Source organism: Rissa tridactyla, chromosome 2 (genome assembly GCF_028500815.1).
Source record: "Rissa tridactyla isolate bRisTri1 chromosome 2, bRisTri1.patW.cur.20221130, whole genome shotgun sequence".
In the NCBI taxonomy this organism is placed as follows: Eukaryota; Metazoa; Chordata; class Aves; order Charadriiformes; family Laridae; genus Rissa; species Rissa tridactyla.
In genome coordinates this window covers 40354982-40380187 of record NC_071467.1, presented here as the reverse complement: position 1 = coordinate 40380187, position 25206 = coordinate 40354982, and the positions used below count along the sequence as shown (strand labels likewise).

Genomic DNA, 25206 nt, shown 5'->3' with positions numbered 1-25206 from the left:
CTCTCTCCCTGCAGGGGTATTTTAATAAATTATCCATTGCCTCCTCCTAGTGTAATAATCTTTTAGCAGATGTGACCCAGTATATTAAATTCAATGTTCCAAAGAAGTTAACTTATCTGCTTTCAGAGGAAAAAACACATGTAGTTTTTCCTTGAATGACTTACAGATTTCACCATGTAGCTGAAGTAATGCATGATCACACAACTGCTAGGGTGATTTGTAGTCCAAATCTGGTTGAGCATGGTAATAATTCTTTTAAATATCATGCTATGGTCTTGCAAGAATAATACTGAGGATTTTCAATAATGGCCTTGGATGTAAAAACAGGCTTTCTATCTAGGATTGCTGTGGAATCCCTCAGAGAAAACAAGTTTCCACTATCAAAGCAGCAAGCTAGGGAGAAGTCTTATAAGAAAGCCAATGCTAGTTCTTTCTCTTGGAGAATAAACAACGATCAGTGATGACAAGCAATCTCATATCTCCCTTCTGTATTAAGATGCAGAAAAGAAGCAAAAAAAAAAGAGAGAAGGAAAATATTGTGGAAGGGAAGCTGTAATGTATTAAGTTATGTAGTAATTAAATGTATTAAATTAAATGTATTAAATGTCATCCAACAAAAGATTATGAAATAGCTTTTTTATATACCCATTTTGGCATATGAAAACTAAAAGACCAGGCACACTTTACATTTTTATGTTGAAAGGCACCTTGTCATCACCAAAAGCAGTGACAAGGCTTTTTCTACAAAAGACGTAGAAATATCTTTTGAAAAATAATGAAGGCACGGCTAGATACTCTTCAGACCACATGAGCATCACATGAAAATTGAGGAAAAGTAAGCAAATTATGAAAGCTGATTCAATCACTTACTTTTGAAGAATGCTTTAAAAATATTTTGTCTTTAATTGTCAGGGGCAGGGGGCAATATTTACATCTGAATAAGCAAGAACAAGGGGAAAAAGTTAGTAGTAAAGAGTTTGCTATTGGAAGAGGGGTACTGTAAAAAGTAGCTACAGAGATTAAAAGAATAAATTATTTTTTATACCACCATAGTCACGACAAGGAATAAAAGGCTTAAAATTTCTACAACAGAAAATCTGGCTTGAACATCTGGAGCTAGTATCTATGAGGCAAGCACAGTAGAACAGATTGGGGAGGGTAGTTGTGGAACTCTGGTTACTGGAAATTTATAAGAACAAGTTGTATAAGCATCTGCCAGGAATGATAACACCATTGATAAGGCCCTTGGTCAACAGAATGGACTAAGTAAGCTTCAGGGTCCCACCTAGTCTCATTTGCTACAATTTCTGTAATATACCGCTATCTCTCAATGCACTCGAGTGCCAAAACTATAATTACACAGGGAACTTCCATTCTCTCACTTGTTCATTAAAGAAATTCCCCCAGAAGCTCGCTGTGCCAGTCATCACTGTAGCTGAGACTCCTCCTAGCCCTATGCCAGCAACAGAATATTGAAGTTCCAAAATAAACATATCAGTTGCAGATTAACTGATTTGTCTAACAAACATGCTTTTATGTTCTGCAGCTGCTACTCAACCATTAAGCTTTTGTTCACCTTCTTTCTCTTTCTTTCTCCTGTCATCCTCTCCTCCAACCTCTCCCCTTCTCAACCTCGGTCCCCTACCACATTTCTTCCCTTCATTTCTACACTTGCTCACAATCTCTTCCTTGGTCCAGCCCTTCCTATCTATCCCCAACTTGTTCTTAGATACCTGTCGTCTTCCACACACTTGTTGCTCATGCCCTTCTTCAAGGGTCTTTTCCCCTAAACTCCGTTGCCCCAAATCCCTGTTACTGACCATCTACTCTACTGCTACTCTGCCTCTCTGCTGCATACTTCAGAACACGATTAGGGCTGTAAGAGCCATGAGAGGAAAAATGAATGTAAGCGACAAAGCCTCTCTGCTATCACATAATTACATGTGCCCCACACCAAACGGTGCTAACAGAACGTAAGTATCCCTTTGCAAGAAACACTTCACCTATTTCTACACATGGTGCAGCACTGTGCTAATTACCTGCAAATTATCACAGCCTGAGCAAGAAGTAATACAACTACTTGGCTCAGCAGCGGTACCTGATGGCATAGCTCTTTGCTCTCCAGCTAAAAGTTCATCCATTCAGTCATCACTTGAGACTGTCACCAGTGCAGCGACAGCTTAAAATTAAGGCAAGTAAATTTAGTTTTTTCTATGTAGGCACCGAAACCCTGCTGTATCTTTAGAAATCCAGTCATTACAGTCAATTGACCCCAAAAAGTGAGTTCAGCATGAAGTAAACACCTACTAGGTGGTTAGCTGAAGGCTCCACTGACCGTATAGATGACCATTACATATAATGTAGTTCAGACACCACACCAGCACTTGCAGCCACATGCACATGCCTTGATCTGGAACCAAGTCCCATCCAGGTTGTTCTCCTCACTCATTGACATTACTGTTAGACAATAATTCTTATTCTTGCAGGCTGTTTGGAAGCCACTAGTGTGAAAACCTCAGAAAACGGTTCATTCCTTCCTTTCATGACCTGACCTCACAGAAAATTTCAGAGCTGCGAAGGAATAGCATCAGAGTAAAATCCTACTCAGGTCTGAAGACCTAGACCAGAACATGCAATCTGCTTTGAGACAAGTGGAGATACAGCAGCAAACAGGGACTGGGCAGGGGATGGATAATGAAATATAGTGGCCAAACTCAAACATCTCACCACTGATTATTAGCCAGCACGTGCACATTTGAACTAATATTTTGTAGCTGTTAATACTACATGCTTTTGCAGAGGTAAAAAAAATAGACTAAGTTTGTAATAAAAGCTTTTTCTCTTTATCATTTAAACTGGGAAAAATCAAAGAAATCAGTGCAAAGTACATCTTGTGAAGCTACTGAATCTTTTCCTTGAAACTTTTCAAAATCAATTTTCAGACAGACGTTTCCAAAATCAGTTTTCCCAAAGAAAAAACTCACCTCAGTAGTATAATTTCAGAAAAGCTATAAGTGATTAAAAACAGTGCCTTGTGACAGAAAGCAATCTCTGTTACCAGTGCTATTATTAGCTTTTTCTGTAAAAAGAAAAAGGCTAATAATATTAAAAAAGTCAAGTTCTGTAAATCTTCATCTGAAGCAGATCTATCTTTTTCTCTTAAGTAACTGCCCAAACAGTATCAGGTAAATAATTTGGCAAATTCTATGTTGATTTTATTCACAGAATTATAATGCAATTATAATTTCTTGAAACTACAACTTTCCTTGCAAAAAAAAGCTGCCTAAAAAAATAACAAGGAATGAAACTTTTCTAGAATTTCTAGACAAACATCCTCAAATGATCAAATGCCTGTATCGTCCTATATAACTCAGCAGAACACAAGGCTTGAAATCGGTGTAAATTGCCTAGTAAGCCAATTATGTTAATACAGTAAGTGCATCCAAACCAATTACGTAATGTAAAAAGGAGAAACATATGGAAAAAAGAGTGATGACTAGTACATGGCAAAAAAATTGATTACGTCCGACCATAAGTCCAAAGCAATACAGAACAAGCTGGTAGAAATATTATATCAGAAGTAACTAGTAATAATACTTCTACAGTAGAGTAAGTTAATCCTCTCTAGCCTCCACAGAAGTCGGGGTGGGGAAAGCCCCCAGCTCTCCATTTCAAATTTTCATCCGAAATACAAAAGAATTAGCCAGGCTAAGGAAAACCTCACCCTCCTAAAAGGAGTAAACACTGCTGACCTGACTGATTAAACATTAACCTAATGCATGAAAACAGTTAATACTTTATTAGCTAGAATTGGAGAAAAATACAGAATACTATCATAATTATCTTTCATAATTTATATACTTTTTTTTTTTTAGCCCAAGCATACACTTGGCATTTTAACAGATAGCAAGTTACTTTTAAGCACGTCTCTGATATTGCCTACACTGTAAAGACTTCAACTATTTGTTTTCTGAAAATATCATTTAAAGGATGGGGTACCTTTAGCATAGGAAATTGTTTTGTCCTTCCTGACATACTCTGAGCCTCTGATCAAAGGATACGTGCACAGTTTCGCTCCTGACCAAAGATATTCCAAGTAAATGGGAGACAATGTCATGCTGCTGTTAGAAACTCTAGAGCACGTCTAGTGGGTATCTCTAAAAACCAGTATGCATTATCATATACTTAACACAAATCATCTCTCACTCCTGTGCCCTGTAAAAGGTTGGGAGCAGATACTTTACAACTTTGCGATTTTATTCGGACACAACAGACATGTCAGGAAGAAGGACACCACAAACAGTGAGCTTGTTAGCTGATACGCAACTGTGGCCAGGAAGAAATCTCAACTGGGGCTAGCTCAGGCAGCTTCCCACCCATTCTTACTGCCCTTTTCTCCTCTTCCTCCGCCTTTTGCTCTCAGTAGTAACCATTCCCTTTCTTAAGCCCTCTACTCCTTTCCTTATCTTCGGAGACTACGACAAGGTGTGGAGTAGGAGGGCAGGCTTACCTGCTGCACTTGAGCTCGGTACCTTGGTCCTGTCCTGTGCACTGATAGTGATGACTGACTCCTGGTTGGTGTAACTTAGAGAACTGGGAGGACGGGTGGGCTTCCACATAGGCCAAATTGTCTTGCTTTAATGTTTGGAAACTGATGCTGTAGGATTTGCAGTCAATGGAGAGGGACGGTAACCTCCTCTGTGATTAAGAGTGTACTTAATTAAGATTAAGTATTTCTTGTTAAACATCTCCTCTCATGAAATTTCTAGTTCCTCAGAAATGGTGAGATGATAACGTTGCAAGGGCAAGCAGGTCAACATGCCGTCCAACTTAGTGTTGTCTGCAAACTTACTGAGGGTGCACTCAATCCCTTTGTCCAGATCGTTGATAAAGATATTAAACAGAACCAGGCCGAATACTGAGCTCTGGGGAACACCACTTGTGACCAGCCACCAACTGGATTTATCTCCATTCAGCACAACTCTCTGGGACCAGCCACCCAGCCAGTTTTTACCCATCAAAGAATACATCTGTCCAAGCCATGACCAGCCAGTTTCTCCAGAAAAATGCTGTGGGTTATGGTATCAAAGGCTTTACTAAAGTCTAGGTAGACAACATCCACAGCCTTTCCCTTATCCACTAAGAGGGTCACCTTGTCATAGAAGGAGATCTCGTTCGTCAAGCAGGACCTGCCTTTCATAAACCCATGCTGACCAGGCCTGATCACCTGGTTGCCCTGTACGTGTTGTGTGATGGCACTCAGGATGACCTGCTCTGTAGCCTTCCCTGACACCAAGGTCAGACTGACAGGCTTGTAGGTCCCCGGATCCTCGTTCCAGCCATTCTTGTATACGGACATCACTTTTGCTAACTTCCAGTCAACTGGGACACCCCCGGTTAGACAGGACTGCTCATAAATGATGGGAAGTGGCTTGATGAGCACTTCTGCCAGCTCCCTCAGTACCCTTGGGTGGATCCCACGTGGCCCCATAGACTTGTGTGTGTCTAAGTAGCATAGCAGGTTGCTAACCATTTCCCCTTGACTTATGGAGACTTCATTCTGCTCTCCGTCCCTGTCTTCCAGCTCAGGGGGCTGCGTACTTCAAGAACAACTGGTCTTACTACTGAAGAATGAGGCAAAGAAGGCATTAAGTACATCATCCTTTTCCTTATCCTTGGTCACTATGTTTCCACCCACATCCAATAAAGGATGGTAATTTTCCTGAGCCCTCCTTTTGTTGTTCATGTATTTATAGAAATATTTTTTTATTGTCTTTTACAGCAGTAGCCAGATTAAGTTCTAGTTGGGCTTTGGCCCTTCTAATTTTCTCCCTGCATAACCTCACAACCTCCTTGTAGTCCTCCTGAGTGGTCTGGTCTGCCCCTTCTTCCAAAGATCATAAACACTCTTTTTTCCCCCTGAGTTCCAGCCAACGCTCTCCGTTCAGCTAGGCTGGTCTTCTTTCCCACCGGCTTGTCTTTTAGCACATGGGGACAGCCTGCTCCTGCACTTTTAAGATTTCCTTCTTCTAGAATGTCCAGCCTTCCTGGACTCCTTTGCCCTTCAGGACTGCTTCCCAAGGCTCCTAAACAGGCCAAAGGCTGCCCACTGGAAGTCCAAGGTGGCAGTTCTGATGACCTCTCTCCTTACTTCTCCGAGAATTGAAAACTATCATTTTGTGATCGCTATGCCCAAGACAACCTCCAACCATCACATCATCCAGCAGTCCTCTGTTCAGAAACAACAGGTCCAGTGAGGCACCTTCCCTAGTTGGCTCCCTCACCAGCTGCGTCAGGAAGTCATCTTTTACACACTCCAGGAACCTCCTCTCTGCTGTATTGTATTTCCAGCAGACATCTGGTAAGTTGAAGTCCCCCACGAGAACAAGGGCTAGTGATTGTGAGACTTCTCCCAGCTGCTTATAGAATATTTCATCTGCCTCTTCTTCCTTGTTGGGTGGTCTGTAACAGACTCCCACCGTGATAGCTACCTCGTTGGCCTTCCCCCGATTCCTACCCATAAAGTCTAAACCCTGTTGTCACCATCATTAAGCTCTAGAAAATCAAACCACTCCCTAACATACAAGGCTACCCCACAGCCCCTCCCTCCTTGCCTATCCCTTCTGAAGAGTTTATAGCCATCCATTGCAGCACTACAGTTGTGCAAGTCATCCCACCATGTTTCCATGATGGCAACTATGTCGCAGTTTTCCTGCTTCCCAATGGCTTCCAGTTCCTCCTGCATGGCTTCCAGCTCTTCCTTTCCAAAGGGGCCGTAGGCTTTCTTTTCTAAACACCTTCCTAACCTTGCTGTGATATAAATCCAGTAATAATATTCTTGGCAACTTGTGGATGGGCACCTTAAAAAAACAATGCTAAGCAGATACTAACGATCGTGCTCTGTAGAAGTTTTCCCATGAATTTTATGGCATTCTGTTTTACTAATTCCCCTGATCCCCTCCCTCAAATACTCCAACCTTCCCAGTCCAAGTTTCAAAGTTTCAGTTATGGGCTGAAAAACATCCATATATATTAGCAGACCTGCTACTTTTACCTGGAATTCAACAATTGCTCAAGTAATTTTCTTCCCTTCTCATACTAGATCCATGTCGTTACCCAAATTAGTTTTTGAAATTGTGCCATCTCTCAGTAGACACTTGAATGAGAATTTGATGATGATTAAAAACTCCTGTCATTGTCCGGTTGTTTGGGAAACTCATTAGGTGAGATACAGATAGCGTAAGTGATCTACTCATTTTATGGGCTTCTATAACCAATAACTTAGAAGGTATAAAAACAAGTAACTGCATATAGATAATTTAAAGCCAGTAGCACTACAATAATTAAAAGATCTTTCTAAACCGTATTGGTAGAACAGACAAAACCTCTATAATCAACTTATCTGGGGAAGCAATCGGACAATAAAAACTGAGGCATTTTAGGGACTAATAAAGCTGTGGAATCTAATGACTATAATAAATCTTTAGCTGCAGCTATTCCAGAACAATTTCCCGTGCAGTAAAATGTATTCTACAGGGTTTTCTATCTGAAATTACTGTTTGTTGGTTAGATGTTGATCGTAAGAAACAATTGCAGAACAATAATTTTATTTTTGGCATGTATTTCCATCATTCACCTCTCCCTTTCATCATGAAGTCTTTTGCCTTCATTCAACGGCTAGAATCAAGCAACCCTTTGACAAGACCAGAAATAAATTTCTTCATTGACTTTCTGTACAAAAATACACACTAATATTCCAATGTCCAATATATTTAAGTTCAACATGGCGTTATGCAGCAGTTTTGGACTTTGAGAACTACACTTCTGTGAAGTGTAACATCGGTCATTCTGCTCACAGCTCACATTGATGCAGGCTGCAATTAAATATACAAGTAAATCAATAGGTAGTATGTATACCCTTGAGGCGACAATGCTGGAGGTGAGCTAAGCATGTCAGCTCTTTCTATAGCCAGCGGAGCTCTGGTTAAGGTTCTCAATAGAGTTTAGGGGACAACTCATCTCATTCTACAGCAAAAACCTACATTTAGCTAGAAGAATAGCACTTTAGCCTCCACAGGTTGTAGAGGTTAGATCTCTACAGGGACCACAGTGGAATCCCACATATCCTGTTCAAAGGTAAATACCTAGAGTGAACCGAGGTGAATGTTGACTCTGGTATCAAAATGACACTTGCAGGGCCACTTTTGGAATGACATTGCCCTAAGCCTGGGTTTTGTATACCTCTGTCCCTGATGCAACACAATTGAGTGCTCCAACAAAACAGCATTCACTGTCACGTTTTATCAGTTTTGAAAAGTGAAAATTGTTATTGTAATCACCGATGCTGATGTTCAGTGTATGAAACAGACACGTTCGTTGCTGAAAATGATTGTTCCAGTTTTTTATATGCATTCTTCGCCAAAATAAATGAATAATCAATATATGACAATATAAGCCGAAGTAGAAAAATGAAGCTCCTTACATAAATGTAAATTTTGTTAGCGTATGTGATCAACTAAAACCACCTCATATGGAAAGCCATCTTACGGATGTGGTATATACGCCCTGGATTGTACTACCTGTGAAGCATTTTAAAGAATTATTTCTCAGATTCACCTGAAACATCCATCCCATTTAAATTACTTGTTTAAGTATAAAGTCTGATCACGTTCTTATGGAGAAGACAAAAAAAATCCTTCTCAATTAAATATAACAAAAAACCCTTGAAGTAATAGTACAGTACAAATGAGTTTAGTTTAGTTTTGGTGTTTTTTTTAGAGGAGTTTCCGGAGGAGTTTTTGTTAATACAGTAGAAGTTTCAGTGAGACTTTTAATAAACTTAATGAAATATTATTAAAAACTGAAATTTACAGAATTTTTAAGCCATTTTACTAACCAAGTACTACAATGACTGCAGCAGTGGAAAAGGTTAATGTAAGATCCACTTAAAGCTCTAAATAGTTTCTGCACAAAGGCTTTTTGGAGCTTGTATGTCCAAATATCGAAAACCGAATGAAGTCTTGCACATACCTCTCTGTGCACTGCCAGAATCATAAGTAATCCCTAAACCCAAGCCAAATATGACTTTTCAAATTCCCAACTCCTTAGATTTCTGAGTTTTCTACATATGCCAGACAGCCACAGTACAGTATTTTTTAAATACATCTCTCATCAATTTATTGCTGCATTTTAATAGGGTAATTTAAAATAAACCAATGCAATACTACTTTAAACCACTTTCTATGACTAGGATGTCTACAGCTAGACAGTTTTACTGAAAGTGAAAACTTAAACAGTTCGACAAAATTCAACTTGTATGAAAACCACACAAGCAGTTTCGCTATAAACAGGTTTAATTAAAAAAAAAAAAAAATGCAGGGTTGTTTTTCCCTGTAGGATGCAAAATTTTATCAACTCAACCCGGAAAACAAAACCAGCCCTTTTTCCAATTTACAGAAATCCTGTAATCTGCAATAGCAGGACTCAGAACAAGTATTTATTTAGTTGCTCTGTGTTTAAAAGGAAACAAAAACACCCGGCACTTAGGGTACAGAAGAAAAGTGGCTTCACCTTGTCATACTTCCTCTTACAAGTTCTGATTAATAAAGTTAATCATCATCTAGTTCCAACCCCCCTGCCATGGGCAGGGACACCTCCCACTAGACCAGGTTGCTCAAAGCCCCATCCAGCCTGGCCTTGAACACTTCCAGGGATGCGGCATCCACAGCTTCCCTGGGCAACCTGTTCCAGTGCCTCACCACTCTCACAGTAAAGAATTTGTTCCTGATATCCAATCTAAATCTGCCCTTTTTCAGTTTGATTGATGGAGGTACGGGTCCCTGAGGTTTGTGTGTATTGCTGGCTGCAGTGGTGTAGCCAGGGTCAGACGCAAACCTCCATCCCAAGGAAGGAGGCTGCACAAGCTTCATGCAGTGACGGGGAGCGCACAGGGCCAGCACCAACGTCAGCATAGGGAGAACAGATTCGCAGTGCTCTTGGCAAAACCTCACTTCTTTTCCACCAAACCTGCCTCTGGCAATGTTCCTACCTAAACTAAGCCGGACGGAAACCCTTACCGGGCAAACAGGGAGTTGACAAGGACGGATCGTAGTGCCACCTGTCTCCCCAAGCTTAGCACAGCAGGCACTGCCCAAGCCGGGTTTTGGGGCTGGGCAGTCCAGGTTGCCTCTCACCCATGGACGGCGGAGGAGCCTGGTGAAGCTGTGACCTCCAGAGTCCTACACGAGGAGTACAAGACTGAACATTTTACTCCTGAAAGAGACGTTGTAACGGCAGCCTGTGATCACGTAAGAGGGGGAAGACATTGATGTCAGCTTTGGAAATGACTGAGTGCTCACTTACAAGAGCAGATGCACGCTAAACGTTCGTTCAACGTACAGGATGATGTACAGGAGATTAGCCTCACTACTATTTAATCTGATTTAAATCCGTCTTCCCAGAAAGCACGCTTTTAAATTTCAGAAGAACAGAATGTTACTTTCAGACTTACCTTTTTCTGTTTTGTCTTGTTCAGTTTCTTTTTCACTTTTCCCTAGAATATTAAAAATACAATTTCAATGAAATAAATTTTTGTTGACAGTTTATGATAAGAAAGAGATACAATAAAATCACAGCTTATACTCAAAATCCAACTGGGCCAACGGGACGTTTTTCTTTCATTTTTGTTTTTCAAAGTAACCATGGATTGCTGTCTCAACTATAGTTACATGAAATGTCTTTCTCTGCAGATGCTTCAAATATTACAGAATTCCTTCTGTCACAAAATATGTCATAAGCTTTCCCCTTTAGATAGTTGGTAGATTTTAGTGATACGCACTTAAAATGCAAGCTATTTTACAAGAAAATAAATTGTTCACCAATTAAAAACTCTTGGGAATACTGTCTTAATAGATATAGTTGATTAAAATAAAAAAACCATGAAAATCAGTTGGGAACCTAGGTCTCATTTTCAGAGCGACTTGGGCACTTGGAAGCTTTTGTCTTACTTCAACTTTTAAAATAATCTAACCCAGGTGTTTTGTAAACATCTGAACGCACAGGTAAATAATAGATATATAATACAGGTAAATAAGCACAAGACAGTCTGTAGCAAAAAACCCGACTACATACTGTACCAAAATCATGCCTGTGTATATTGTGAAGGTGGTACATACAGACAGGCTTGTCCTCTCCTCTTTTTCTTCTCTCTCAACACCTAACTCCATAACATCTAAAGCATCTTGCCTCACAATTCTAACATTACCATTCTGTTTCCAATTTCATGACAATAAGCTTCCGGTATTTCCTCCCAATAAACTTAAGAGAGAATACTTCAAGCAGGTGCTCTTAGAAGCACAGGTGAAGGCCATCCCCATGTCCCGAAAGACGAGCCGACGGGGAAGAAGGCCAGCCTGGCTAAATAGAGAGCTTTGGCTGGACCTCAGGAAAAAAAGGAAGGCTTACATTCTCTGGAAAAGGGGCTTAGCAACTTATGAGGATTATCAAGATATAACAAAGCTATGCAGGGGGAAGATTAGAAGGGCCAAAGCTCAATCAGAACTCAGCTTGGCCACTGCAGTTAAAGATAACAAGAAGAGATTTTTCCAGTATATCAACAGAAAAAGGAAGACTAGGGAAAATATAGGTCCACTGATGAATGAGACGGGTGCCCTAGTGGTGGAAGACACAGAGAAGGCAGAGTTACTGAATGCCTTCTTTTCTTCGGTCTTCACTGATAAAGCCGTCCCTCACACATCCCATACCCTGGAGGCAAGGGGGAAGGTCCGGAGAAAGGAAGATTTTCCCTTAGTTGAGGAGGACCGGGTCAGAGACCACTTGGCCAAGCTGGACATTCATAAATCCATGGGCCCTGACGGGATGCACCCGCGAGTGCTGAGAGAGCTGGCAGATGTTATCGCTAGACCACTCTCCATCGTCTTTGAAAAGTCATGGGGAACAGGAGAGGTGCCTGAGGACTGGAGGAAGGCTGACATCACTCCAATCTTCAAAAAAGGCAAGAAGGAGGACCCAGGGAACTACAGGCCGGTTAGTCTCACCTCTGTCCCTGGGAAGGTAATGGAGCGACTCATTCTGGATGTTGTCTCCAAACACATAGAGGAACAGGAAGTTATTGGAAGTGGTCAGCATGGATTTACCAAGGGCAAATCATGCCTGACCAATCTGATCGCTTTCTATGATGTTATAACGGGTTGGCTGGATGAGGGGAGAGCCGTAGATGTCATCTACCTTGACCTTAGCAAGGCTTTTGACACTGTCTCCCATAACATCCTCATTAGGAAGCTGAGGAAGTATGGGCTAGACGAGGTGACAGTGAGGTGGATCGAGAGCTGGGTGAGTGACAGAACCCAGAGGGTTGTGATCAGCGGCACAGAGTCCAGTTGGAGGCCTGTAACGAGTGGTGTCCCTCAGGGGTCAATACTTGGACCAATTTTGTTCAATATATTCATTAATGACCTAGATGAGGGGACAGAGTGTATCCTCAGCAAGTTTGCTGATGATACCAAGCTGGGAGGGGTGGCCGACACTCCAGAGGGCCGTGCTGCCATCCAGCGTGACCTGGACAGGCTGGAGAGCTGGGCAGAGAAGAACCTAATGAGGTTCAACAAAAGCAAGTGTAGGGTCCTGCACCTGGGAAGGAAGAATGCCAAACACCAGTATAGGTTAGGGGCGGACATGCTGGGAAGCAGCTCTGAGGAGAAGGACCTGGGGGTCCTGGTAGACAGCAAATTATCCATGAGCCAGCAGTGTGCCCTTGTCGCCAGGAAGGCCAATGGCATCCTGGGCTGCATAGGGAAGACTGTGGCCAGTAGGTCGAGGGAGGTCATTCTCCCCCTCTACTCTGCACTGGTGAGGCCACAACTGGAGTACTGTGTCCAGTTTTGGGCTCCCCAGTTCAAGAGGGACAGGGAACTACTGGAGCGAGTCCAGCGTAGGGCAACCAAGATGATTATGGGACTGGAGCACCTCCCTTATGAGGAAAGGCTGAAAGAGCTGGGACTCTTTAGCCTGGAGAAGAGAAGGTTGAGGGGGGACCTGATTAATGTTTACAAGTATCTAAAGGGTGGGTTTAAGGAGGACGGAGCCAGGCTCTTTTCAATGGTTCCCAGCGACAGGACAAGGGGCAATGGGCACAAGCTAGAACACAGGAAGTTCCGTTCAAATACACGGAAAAACTTCTTTACAGTGAGGGTGACAGAGCACTGGAACAGGCTGCCCAGGGAGGTTGTGGAGTCCCCTTCTCTGGAGATTTTCAAGACCCGCCTGGATGCAGCCCTGAGGGATGTGGTTTAGGCAATCCTGCTCTAGCAGGGGAGTTGGACTAGATGATCTCTAGAGGTCCCTTCCAACTCTGAAGATTCCGTGATTCCATGAATACTAAAAAGAGAGGCCAGTTGGCTTTTCAGTTACAGTTATTTTCCTCTCTAACACACATTCTTGAATTTTTATGTGTTCTTATATATAGAAAAAAACATTTTCTTTAATTTCTAAATCTATTAGAGAAAACTTGACAGAATACTCAATCTTCACAGTTTTTTAAACTGACTGCTCAGGAACATTATATTGTGAATAAAACACACCATGTAAAAATGCTAAAAAACATTTTGTTTTTCATGGAGAAATTGGGTTAGGCGCACTCATAAAATCAAACTATTTCACATTTTAATTTCACCCTTTACTACAAGCTGACAACTGCTACTACTGAACGTGCAGACAGTTTGAGTCTGATTTTTATATTCAGCACAAGGCAGAATGAGTATTAACTTGATTATGATATGACAAATTAAATAAAAATGGTCACGTTGAATGTCATTCACCTCTTCAATTACATCATAAAATCCAGATTGTCGATTAAGTTGCAAAAAATGACAAAAAGATCTATAGAGTCAGTTACATACTATGGGATAACTTGAAGACGGAATATTATTACTAAAACAGTATATTAATGAAGGTGTTCAGTATTCAGTAACATACTGACTTTTATGTTTTTATTTTTTTTTGCGCATACCACACAATAAATAAAATGGTTATGTCCATCCACGTCAGAGATACTGTATTTTCAACAGACTAATAACGCAGCTCCAGATGAGACACAGAACAGTTTATATCCTAATATTTCTATTCTTTTTACCAACTCAAAGCACGTGAACAATTCATTACAGGATAGTAAACTATGACACAGCACACCACTTTGCCACCCATTTTTCCTTATCTTTTCCATTTTCAGCAACATTGATATTCTCACCCGACCTCTTCTCTAATTCCCTCTAGGTCACTCAGTGACCCTTTTCCATCCATCCTGGACATCCGTGTTATTTCTGCAAGTTCTTTCCATCAGAGGAAGAACAGAGTATGAACTCACCACTCTAAAGCCTGTTCCTATCTCCCATTTCTTGTCCAGCTTCACATTTCTTTATTATTGAGGCTCATACAACATATAACCTACAGCTCTCTGTACCCATTTATGTACTAGGATTAATTCTCCAAATCCTCTCTCAGACTTTTTTTTCAACCTGTGTTCTGCCAAATTAGCTGCCACTGATTTCACCAAAGCCTCTCCAATAATCTTTAAATACTCCAGCTTCTCCTTCTAGGTAGCTGCTTTTGAAATTCGTCACAACTTGGTCTTGTTAGCTCTGAAGATCTTGTTTCTCTCGGCTCTCGCCATACTCAACTAAGAATTCACTTCAGCATCACATTCAGCACACATTGCTTCGGTTCCTCCACACTGATCCCCAGCTTACTTCGATGGTGCAAATGGTTTTAATCAGGCTATTTCTGACAAAAGTTTAAAAGTGTGCTGCTGTCTCAAAGACAGGGATATGACAGTAAACCTTGAGACTATTTTGTCATCAACTTAAACCAATCGTAGCTCGAAGAAAAAAAAAAGATTCTTAGCTCTTCAAACTACTCACAGCCTTTACTCAATTTCTGTTCCCAGCAAAACAAGTCTAGATCAAAAATAGAGACAAAACTGTTTCAACCAATCTCTACAGGCTAGGACTGCTATCACTGTATAACGTATGCACCAGGTATTCCCAAGAAGGTTTCCACAATAAAGAATAAATTTATTTCTCATGTTACAATGCATCTAAATATTTGTGAATGCATGTAACAATGACCCAAGTCACAACTAAAATGTATTTCAGGCATTGTAGATTTTACACAAATTGCAATCAACACTATAAATGTACATTATTTACATATACAGAATTTTTGAAACATGTAAAATCACACAATGATTTTCAGTGAAAACACGGCATTTTTCAGTGTCTCTCCTATATCCAATCTTACCCATTTTCCTTACTTCTTAGAAAGAATAGTGTCATGATACGATACCTTTTCAATTACTGAGAACATGAAAAAGTCACTTTAAGTTGTAGGAACTCTTCAATATTAAAATAAAAATTTAGTACCCCACTCATCTAAATTTTGCTTTCCTTACTGGTACTTCTTCCTGTGATTTCTAAAAAAGCAACTGAATCCAAGATTTCATAGATTCACTGAGATCTAGCAAGAAGGAATGTAGCAATGTGAAAATATAAAGAAAGACGTTATTTTTTATTTTGCTTAAACTACAGGTCTTTATTCAGCATAATTTCACCATAAAAATATGGAAATGTTTGGAAACTGAAAATGTCAAGGCATATTTTTGTTTTCAAACTGAGAACTGCACAGACACAACACCCTTGCTAGACTTCTGATTTAAACTACAGACCATAATCTAGAATATTTCCCTATGAAAATAGATATCATACTTCCCACACACATCCATGTTTGTTGAAGAGCAATATCTCACCCATTTTAAGTTACAAGTAGAAATTATGTATCATGGGCAAAATTCAGGCCAAACTGGTTGCAGAATAGCTAATAATTCAAAAGGAGAAATACAACACAATTATAGAAGGAGCAGACTTTAACGTAATGCCCATTTCCTTCACATAATATCGCCCCGAAATAAAAATTACGTCTGCTTGCCATGTTTCTTCCTCCTTGTAAATTACACTTTCAAATATATTTTCAAACATTCAAAATTATTACTTTGAAAAATAATAATAATACCTAGTGGCTGAGGCAAATATTTATCCCCATAGTTAATATCTACCATGTTTTGGAAAAAATGACGACAATGGAAAGACAAAGATATTCTTCTGTGTTTTATTGCAGCCAAACATTAAAACAGATTAAATATACATTTTTTAATAGTCCTCTCAACCTTGCTCGTCTTGGCTTATTTTTGTAAACATGAAGCACGTAAAATCACATAGCCAGTTACAAAATATGTAAAATTTCATCACAGCATAATATACTCTCACAGTTGCATAATTCTACAAATAGGCTGCCACTGATATAAAAAGTCCTCCGTTCACCATTCTAAAATTATTCCTAAGCTTCCTCACAAAATATGGCTTTGAAAAAAATTATTGCTCTGTAATTCACAATCACAGGTAATTTTACTAGAATATCCCATCCCAAATCACATCACAGTCTAAGAGTATTATTGCTTTCCTGAAAAGTCTCAAGATATCAGTTTGAGATACCTTCTGTGTTTGTTGATCAGATGTAACACTCACTTATGTGGAGTCTTACTAGAATCCCAAACAAAAGAAGGCAAGCATGTAGGATGCCCCTTTCACTAGAAACGTAAGCAACCAAAAACCTGACTTCAAAACAGTGTTACAAAAATTTAAAAATCTCCCTATCAACCAAAAGGCAACCAATGTTAGGGTTGCCAAATTGATTTTTCTTCCTAAAAATTTATCTTATTTTATTTCTGCTAAGCTCCCGTATCAAGCTTGGCAATTTCCTAAAATCACAGCAATTATTCCTGAGCCAAAAAGGAACACATGCAAAATGCCAAAGGATAAAATATGTCTTTGTAATTGTGGAACAGCAGCACAGAACAGGTAAAAAGTACACCTGTTATATTAAAATTCTAAATCACTCACAGTCTAAATTTCAGACGTACCATTTACAAGAGCATTTACGATTATAGGTCTTAAATTTTGACACCCTATTTTTCTTAAGGTTGAATTTCCAGAGCTTTTTTCTTTAATAAAATTTACAAGTAAAATATTTATGCAAAATTGGCTTTTTCAATAATTCACGGAATATAAAGCTTACTAAATCCAGCTTTGAGATCGCTATACTGGTCGGTAAACTAGAAGAATTTTACTGAATTCAACTCGATTCCCGCAACTCAGTTTTGCTGCGATCTACACTGACTCCCTGCCAGGCTATTCTGTAGTTTCTAGACATTTTTGCTTTAAAAATCAAACGTACATAAATAAAAAGTTCTAATTCACACATAAAGGGTTTCTGAAAAGAGTAATTTAGTAACCTGCCCTTTTACTAGTATGAATTAAAACATACACATTTTGTATCTTGTTAGACTATTTTAAAAGTCACCTGAAATTCATGTAGTGTAACTGTTGACATAACATCAGTGCAAAGAGATACAAGTCAAACTTCACAGCATAGTGTGCGCCAGGTTAGTGTTTTCAATAAAATGCAGGTAGGCTGTATGTTATATCAGCAGTTATAAAACTTTTTAAAAATTCACAATATTGTATGTTTCATTTGACCAAACTGCTCTGTACATACTGTATGAATCCACAACAAAAGATATATATTAAAATCTGAAAAAATGTACTTGCTGCTACGTTATAAATAGAATATTAACAATTGCTTGAACAGCACATATGAAATGCAGCTCAAAGTTGCAACTCTGTCACAAACACAGAAGAAAAATAATTAATTCACTCCACAAAAAAAAAAAAAAAAAAAAAGAAACAGACAGGAATGTAAATTAAACATCCAAGTGTTAAAAAAAGGTTACTAAAATGACAGCTGGCTACAACCCATTTACAATATCTTAGTGTTTGTTTCCCAAACCCTGAACTGCTTGGTAATTACATCATAAGATCTATTACAACCATCTGCTCCCCTTTTGTAGCGTATGGTTAGGGCTGGTCCTCCTGATGTAGGGACTTTTCTTTTGAAGCTTTAAGTATCTGAAAAAATAAGGGGAAATCTATATTAAAGGACCAACCAAAACACAACTTACTCTAAAACAACAAAAAAAAAATAAATCTTAAATGCTAAAAAATGCAACTTTGTAACAGACTAGTTAATTTGAGAAAACTATCATTTCTAGAAGCTACCATAATGAATACACACAAAGTTGCTGTATGAAGTGGGAGATGTAAACTTTTAATATTTATCTAAGCAGTAATTTTTTTCTCAGCATATGGCACTTCATTGACCTTGTAAAGGAAATCTAGGCCATGTCACAAATACATTAAAACATTTTTTTTTTAATTTTTTTTTTTTTTTTTTTAAAAAAAGGTCAAGGACACGGAATATTGGAAAAGAGGAACCAGGGAATGAGGAAAGGTCGAAGTTATAAAGTGGAAACTTCTCTACACACTAGGGATTCCAGCAGTTGGTAAAATAAATGCAGGGTTATAAAAATGTCAAGGGTACAGGATCAAAGCAGAGAGAGGGGTAAATAACCCTTAGATATTTTAAATCTGAACACATACAAGAAGGATCAAAATCCAAATACAGAGAGTAAAGATATTAAAAAAAATGTAATACGTGTCCCTTAAAATATGTCTTCAAGAAGTACCACTCAATCACAACAACTGCAATTTATGTGCCAGTGTAGAACAGGATTAGCCAGAAATACTACATCAGTAATATTTCAAGCTGGCCTATCACACCACTCAAGTGCATTAGTTTACAAAAGCACAGACTACAACTGTAGTTAAAATAGCTTACTGTGGAAATTAATATTGGTAACAATTTTAGGAGTAAACTTAGATAATTGGAAAACAGTACATACAGATACCTAAACATGCAGTTGCCTATTGTTATTTTTCTTGTGTGTGATATACCCTGAAGTCAGCTAAGAAACTTTTGACGTGCACTCCAGCATATTGAAATCCCACACCTGATCTCTTCACTGACAGCGTGAGAATGTTCCTCACAGCTAAATTAATCCTCTGAACTATCTCCTGGTTTCTTTCCAAAACAAGTAAGTTTCTATGTTTCAGATAAAAATCAAACTGCTCCTAACCCACGGTTAGGACCTAAACTGGTGCCACCATGCTTCAAATGAAGTTCAATGAATTTATACTACCTATAAGGTAGTATAGGACTCTTTAGTGACATTTCTGAATATCTTTTACACTACCTGAAGTTATGTTTATTACATAAATAGATAAAACTTTTTTCTATGTAAAGAGTGCATATGTGTATATAAGAGTTCTTAATTCAGAAGAGAGTTCTTGACTGTCTCTAGTACAATGCACTTTAGTATTATTATTGCTGAAATAATAGGCAATACTAGCTTTGAATACCTGATGAAATTCACTTCTGATAACAAAAAAACCCCACACCGAATCCCTCATCACAAATTAAAAAAAAAAAAAAAAAAAAATCCCTGATTGTGGTAGTTTAACCCCAGCTGGCAGCTAGGACCACGCAGCTACTCACTCACTTCTCCCTCTAACCCCAAGAAGGGTAGGGAGAAGAGGGAGAAAAGGAGGAGAAAAGAGAAAAAACTCATGGGTTGAGATAAAGACAGTTTAATAGAACAATAACGGAAAAGAACAATAATAAAAATGGCAAAAGAATATACAAAATAAAGTAATACAACACAAGTTGTTCACACCACATGGAGGTTGGTTGCCCATCCCATCCCTAGCAGTGATCACACATCCTTGTCCCCCAGCCAACCCCATTTATATACTGAGCATGACGTCTACGGTACGGAATATTCCATTGACCAGCTTCTATGAGAAGCTGAAAAAAGTCCTTGAAATCACCTTAACCTTAAACATCACCTTAAACATCACCTGGCAACAACTAGACAATATGCATTATCAACATTCTTTTCATACCAAATCTGAAACACAGCAACCACTAGCAACAAAATTAACTCTGTCCCAGCTGAAACCAGGACATTGGTAAATATGAATTTCATATTCTAAGAGGAAAATGTGAGAATAATGTTGCCTTTAAACTGAAATTTTCATATCCAAAAAAGGCAGGTAAAAATATGTAATAGTAGGAAAAATTAGCAATTTAATAGTGATTATTAAATTGTGCCGGGGAGGTTTAGTCTGGATATTAGGAAAAATTTCTTCACCGAAAGGGTTGTCAAGCATTGGAACAGGCTGCCCAGGGAAGTGGCTGAATCACCATCCCTGGAGGTATTTAAAAGACCTAAAAAGGTGATTAGGAACGTGGTTCAGTGGTGGACTTGTCAGTGTTAGTTTTACAAACGAACTCTATGATCTTAAAGGTCTTTACCAACCTAAATGATTCTATGATGCTAAATAGAACATTTGGAAAACCATCCACTACTGTGCAAGACACATAAGATTTTTTTTTTTGTGAAGCTAGAAAATTCATTTACTGCTGCAAGACTAAAACATAAATTACAGCACAAAAAGCAACAGAAATGGTCCATAAAAATAACAATAAAAGATTTCAGGTTGATACTTGGATTCTGAATTTAGTCTTAAACTAGCCTAGGTTAAGTCAAGAGACCATCTCCATATCCTCATATCAGCACGACTGACACGGTGCAGTGGAATTATCTATTGTTGAAATTTTGTAAGGGCCTTTTTGTTACGTTAACTTTAAGCAGCAACACTGCCTGAGAGAAAACATCTTTTCTTGTTCTACAGTTCCAACTTAAAGCACAACAAACGAACTGAACACTACCTTTGCTGAACTTCTTGTCTATGCTGTCAAAGGTAACTACTGCTTGTTCCTATACTGATTATAAGCTCTAGATTAAAATATTTCATATTCATTACAAACCAAAACATTTTTAGATAAGGCATCCATTAATGAATACCTATGGCTTCAAATATTTCAACACACCACATGGCTGTTACGATAAACAGATTAGAAAGGCCTCAAAGACAACAGTTATGTATTGATATGAGCATTCAAATCACCTCAGGTAAGGTTTAGCACATAAATTAAATACATGAACTAAACAATGCCTCCAACCTGTACTGGGCCACCACACAAAGGCCTCCTGTGTTTTTTCACTTCACTGACTACTTCTGGCATGCCCAAGAACCAAATACAAGTTTCCCTTCCCACGAGGAAAAAAAACAACCCACAGAACAACCTGGGCACCATGTCGCTTAAGAGCTTCTGCAAAGATTAACTGATCCAGAAAGATGCTCAGGCTAACCAGAACAAAACAGAAATATAGCTCTCAGGGCTCCTGGATTGCAGCTTCTGTGACTTACTGCTCAGTGTTTCACTCAACACAACTACTTTGTTATGAAGAACAAACTAGCAACTTTTAATACTTGACTTCAAGAAGCAGATGAAATGTAATAATATGCAGTCTTCAAATTTAGGAGCCATATAGGTACTCTAAAAATGGTTCTGGTAAACTCTATGTTTACTACTGTCAGGCAACAGATGGAAGAGCTGGAAGTGCTCTAGTTCTTAAAATCAGTTATGTCAAGAAAAATATGATGGCATGACAAAACAGCCCTTTTTCCAGACCAGTGCCCAACGAATGTGCCACAGTCGGACTTCAATAGATCTGACCGATACACAGAAGTGACAGCAGCACCACCCGTCATCAGTTACTCAAGAAAGGAAGTATGCACGTATTTTGAGACCTGAAATTTTTACATTTCCCTTTACACCAAAAGTATCCAGTTCTGAAATCGTTAAAAATGAAGACGTAAATTAAAACTGCTCACAGCTTTATTTGGAAGGTTCCCATATAACCCAGTAACTATTATTAGCTTTTATCCAGTATAAGATAAAAATAATTCCTTCAAAACCAGGAAGCAACTTTAAAAGACAATAATGATATCCCTTCACTCCCCTCCACAAAGTAATTTGTTTGCAAACTTTACATGTAGCTATAGCTTAATTTTTGGGGGAAAAAGCCACACATTTAAGATTAACTTACCCACTAGATCATCATTTGAATAATCCTCAGCTTGAGCAGGCATTTCTGTAAGTCAAAATTGTACAAACATTTCAAACTGGAGAGTTCCCTGAATATTTACAAAAAGCTGCCTTTTTTTCCCCCCTTATGCTCAAAACAGTGACCTATCAAGACTGTTCTGTAATACTGCTTTTGCAGAAGTGAGATGCGAATTTTCCTCATCTGAATTTTTCCAGTGAAAAGATTAAGACTTTAGTAGGCCAATGAGTAAATTGCAGGATTGCACAGTTTCAAAAATTATTCTTCAAAATTCTGAAACCATACTATCTGAAGCACAAATCTCCCAGTGTTTCACATGCTACTACAGTATGGGCATAGAAAACATTCATATACTTATTATGTTCCCAACCGTAACTGTGAAATATTTGACTTCAAAATTCAGTTCTTTTTAATTCTGTACATACGTTTAAATTAGACATGTCACATTCCACCAAGTGCTATTACTGCTAATAGACTGAAGGTTGCACATAACTCCATATTCACACGGAGGGAGCAAGGCTCACCAGAAAAGAATTCATAATAGCCAGGTTGCTGGCTGTAGACAATAAGAAGAATCGAAGAGGGGGAAATATATTCTCTGACTCAGGAACCCCATAAATAACGTGCTCAAAGCTGGGGAGACATTACACTTTATTGTATTTCTTACGTATACTCTCTTTTCCTGAGCACGCATTACTGACTGGCTGATGGGAAACACAGCATAGCAAAGAAATCTTCTACTTTACATGACCTAATATCACCATTTTTATTGCTATAAGTATTTCTGAACTGGAAGCACTATCAGCTTCTAAAACTGAAGAGTGCTCTGTAAGACATTAAAATGTTGTCATTAAAAACCTCAAGATGCTAGATTTCAACAACACAGTTATGTTTCTCTTTAAAAGAAAAAAAAAAAAGCAGAAAAAGTTACAAATATTTGTGGGTTTTTGTAGTATAGAATTCTATTCTAAGATATTTATCATTCTAAATTTTTAATTTTATTTTTTTTTTTAAGTAGCAAACTCATGCAAAAGATAATATACAAACCTGATTCCTCTGGTTCAGCGGCCACAACATCTTCTGTATGCTTACTTTCTACTGTTACAAAGAAAACATTAAAAGTTACACACTGTACGTTCACAATTTTGCTTTTATTCCCCACCAGCCACACCATCAAATTAGTATCAAACAAATAGGAAAACCTAAACTGCAGAACAACCAACTAGGTTAACTTATGAGTAGAAAAAAGGTACCGAATGTATTTCACGTCCAAAAGTTTAGCTCCTCTTTGTTATTGACTTCCATTGCTATTACGCCCCGCCCCCCCCAATTATTTTGGTTACAATTGTTATTAATGTGAAACAGTTATGTTTATTTCCCCATTTAACTATATTAGAACATATTTTTCAAATGGAAAACCTAAATAAATATAGCATCAAATCCTACACACTGGTCAGATTAAACTGCTTAGATCACCTTGCTTTAGCTGACTGAATTAACGTCACGTTTGGAAAAAATTTTTAACTTCTTAGAGCAAAACCTCAAATTACATTTGACCCAGTACTCACTTAAAAGTCTCTGACACCAGCACAACAAAAAAAAAATAATTCACAACTTAATCTTTTTTAGTAATGGTGTGAGATATTAACATATTCCATTCCTCCAACTGAAGCTCTAAGTACTTCGCAAGAATGACATGAACTTCAACAAGGCCAGTGCTAGGTCTGCACCTGTGTTGGGGCAAGCCCCAGTATCAATACAGACTGGTGGATGAAGAGACTGAGAGCAGTCCTACAGAGAAGGACTTGGAGATTCTGGTGGAAGAAAAACTGGACATGAGCCGGCAATGTGCATGTGCAGCCCAGAAAGCCAACTCTGTTCTGGGCTGCAGCAAAAGCAGTGTGGCCATCAGGTCGAGGGAGGTGATTCCCTCTACTCCACTCTCGCGAGATGCCACCTGGAGGAGTACTGTGTCCAGCTCTGGGGTTCCCAGCACAAGACAGACATGGACCTCTTAGAACAGGACTTCAAAAATGATCAGAGGGCTGGAGCACCTCTCCGATGAGGACAGGCTCAGAGAGTTGAGCTTGTTCAGCCTGGAGACAAGAAGGCTCTGGGGAGACCTTATTGCAGCCTTTCAGTATATAGAGGGGTTATAATAAGAAGGATGGAGGGAGACTTGTTACCAAGGCCTGTTGCGACAAGACAAGGGGCAACTGTTTTAAAGTGAAAGGTTAGATTTAGATTGGACATAAGGAAGAAATTATTTTATGATGAGGGTGGTGAAACACAGGAACAAGTTGTCCGGAGCAGCTCTGGATGTCCCATGATTGGAAGTGTTCAAAGACAGGTTGGATGTGGTTTTGAGCAAGCTGAGGTAGTGAAAGATGTCCCTGCCCATGGCAGAGGAGCTGGACCAGACGATCTTTGAAGGTCCCTTCCAACCCAAACCATTCTATGATTCTATACAGCACATTTCTCTATTTCATTTTTTGCTTGTTGTTTAAATTAAATTAAGAAATATAAACGGAAGAAAAAATGTTTCCTTTCACAAACTATAAAAACTCATACCTGACAGCTCTTTATCAGTATCAAAATCTTCAATAATTTCATCTATAAGAAAAAGTATAAAAAGAAAAAAGGTTTTTTGGTTTTTTTTAATTATTATTATTTGTTTTGGTGGTTTTGTTTGTTTGTTTGTTTTTTTGTTTGGGTTTTTTTCACTGGATTTCAAAATGGATTTTTTTTCATCAAAACGCTTTAAGATCACAATTACAAAACATATATACCTGGCTCTGTGACTTCATTCACCTCCTCTGGAAGGTCCTCAACAGCTAAGAAAACATTCAAGGCAGAGCACTAATGAAGTCAAGCCCTCAACTGATGAAACTTACATACAACACAAAAGAACATAGCTAGCACACCACATTTAACTGAGAACAGTAAATTGCTATAAACAAACAGGAACTTCGATGAATTTGAGGGGAAAAAAAAAAAAGAACTGCTGTATTCATTAGGTAAATATTTCAAGATTGTACCTTCTGAACAAGCGTTGTTTGGATTAAGAAACGGTAATTTTAAAAACAAAAATGTTAAAAACACTCCTTAACCTTTCTAAGCATAATCAGTATTCCCACCTTCACCTTTTGCAGCATCAACACCATCTGCTAGACATATTAAAAAACAAAAAACCAAACCCTATAAACTTC

General features: G+C 38.7%; 1 protein-coding gene across 14 annotated transcripts in view; it reads right to left on the bottom strand.

Annotated features, from left to right (window-relative positions):
- Positions 1 to 25206, bottom strand: part of ASPH (aspartate beta-hydroxylase) — a 124636-nt gene that overhangs the window by 45017 nt on the left and 54413 nt on the right. For 7 of the 14 annotated variants that reach the window (XM_054190668.1, XM_054190675.1, XM_054190676.1 and 4 more), the window contains 5 exons: positions 24787 to 24831; positions 24569 to 24610; positions 23045 to 23095; positions 21980 to 22024; positions 10511 to 10552 (listed from right to left, as the gene is read on the bottom strand). In XM_054190668.1, coding sequence (XP_054046643.1) covers positions 10511 to 10552; positions 21980 to 22024; positions 23045 to 23095; positions 24569 to 24610; positions 24787 to 24831 — 225 coding nt within the window. The remainder of the gene's footprint in view (positions 1 to 10510; positions 10553 to 21979; positions 22025 to 23044; positions 23096 to 24568; positions 24611 to 24786; positions 24832 to 25206) is intronic. The other 7 variants (XM_054190667.1, XM_054190671.1, XM_054190666.1 and 4 more) reach the window with 4 other exon arrangements.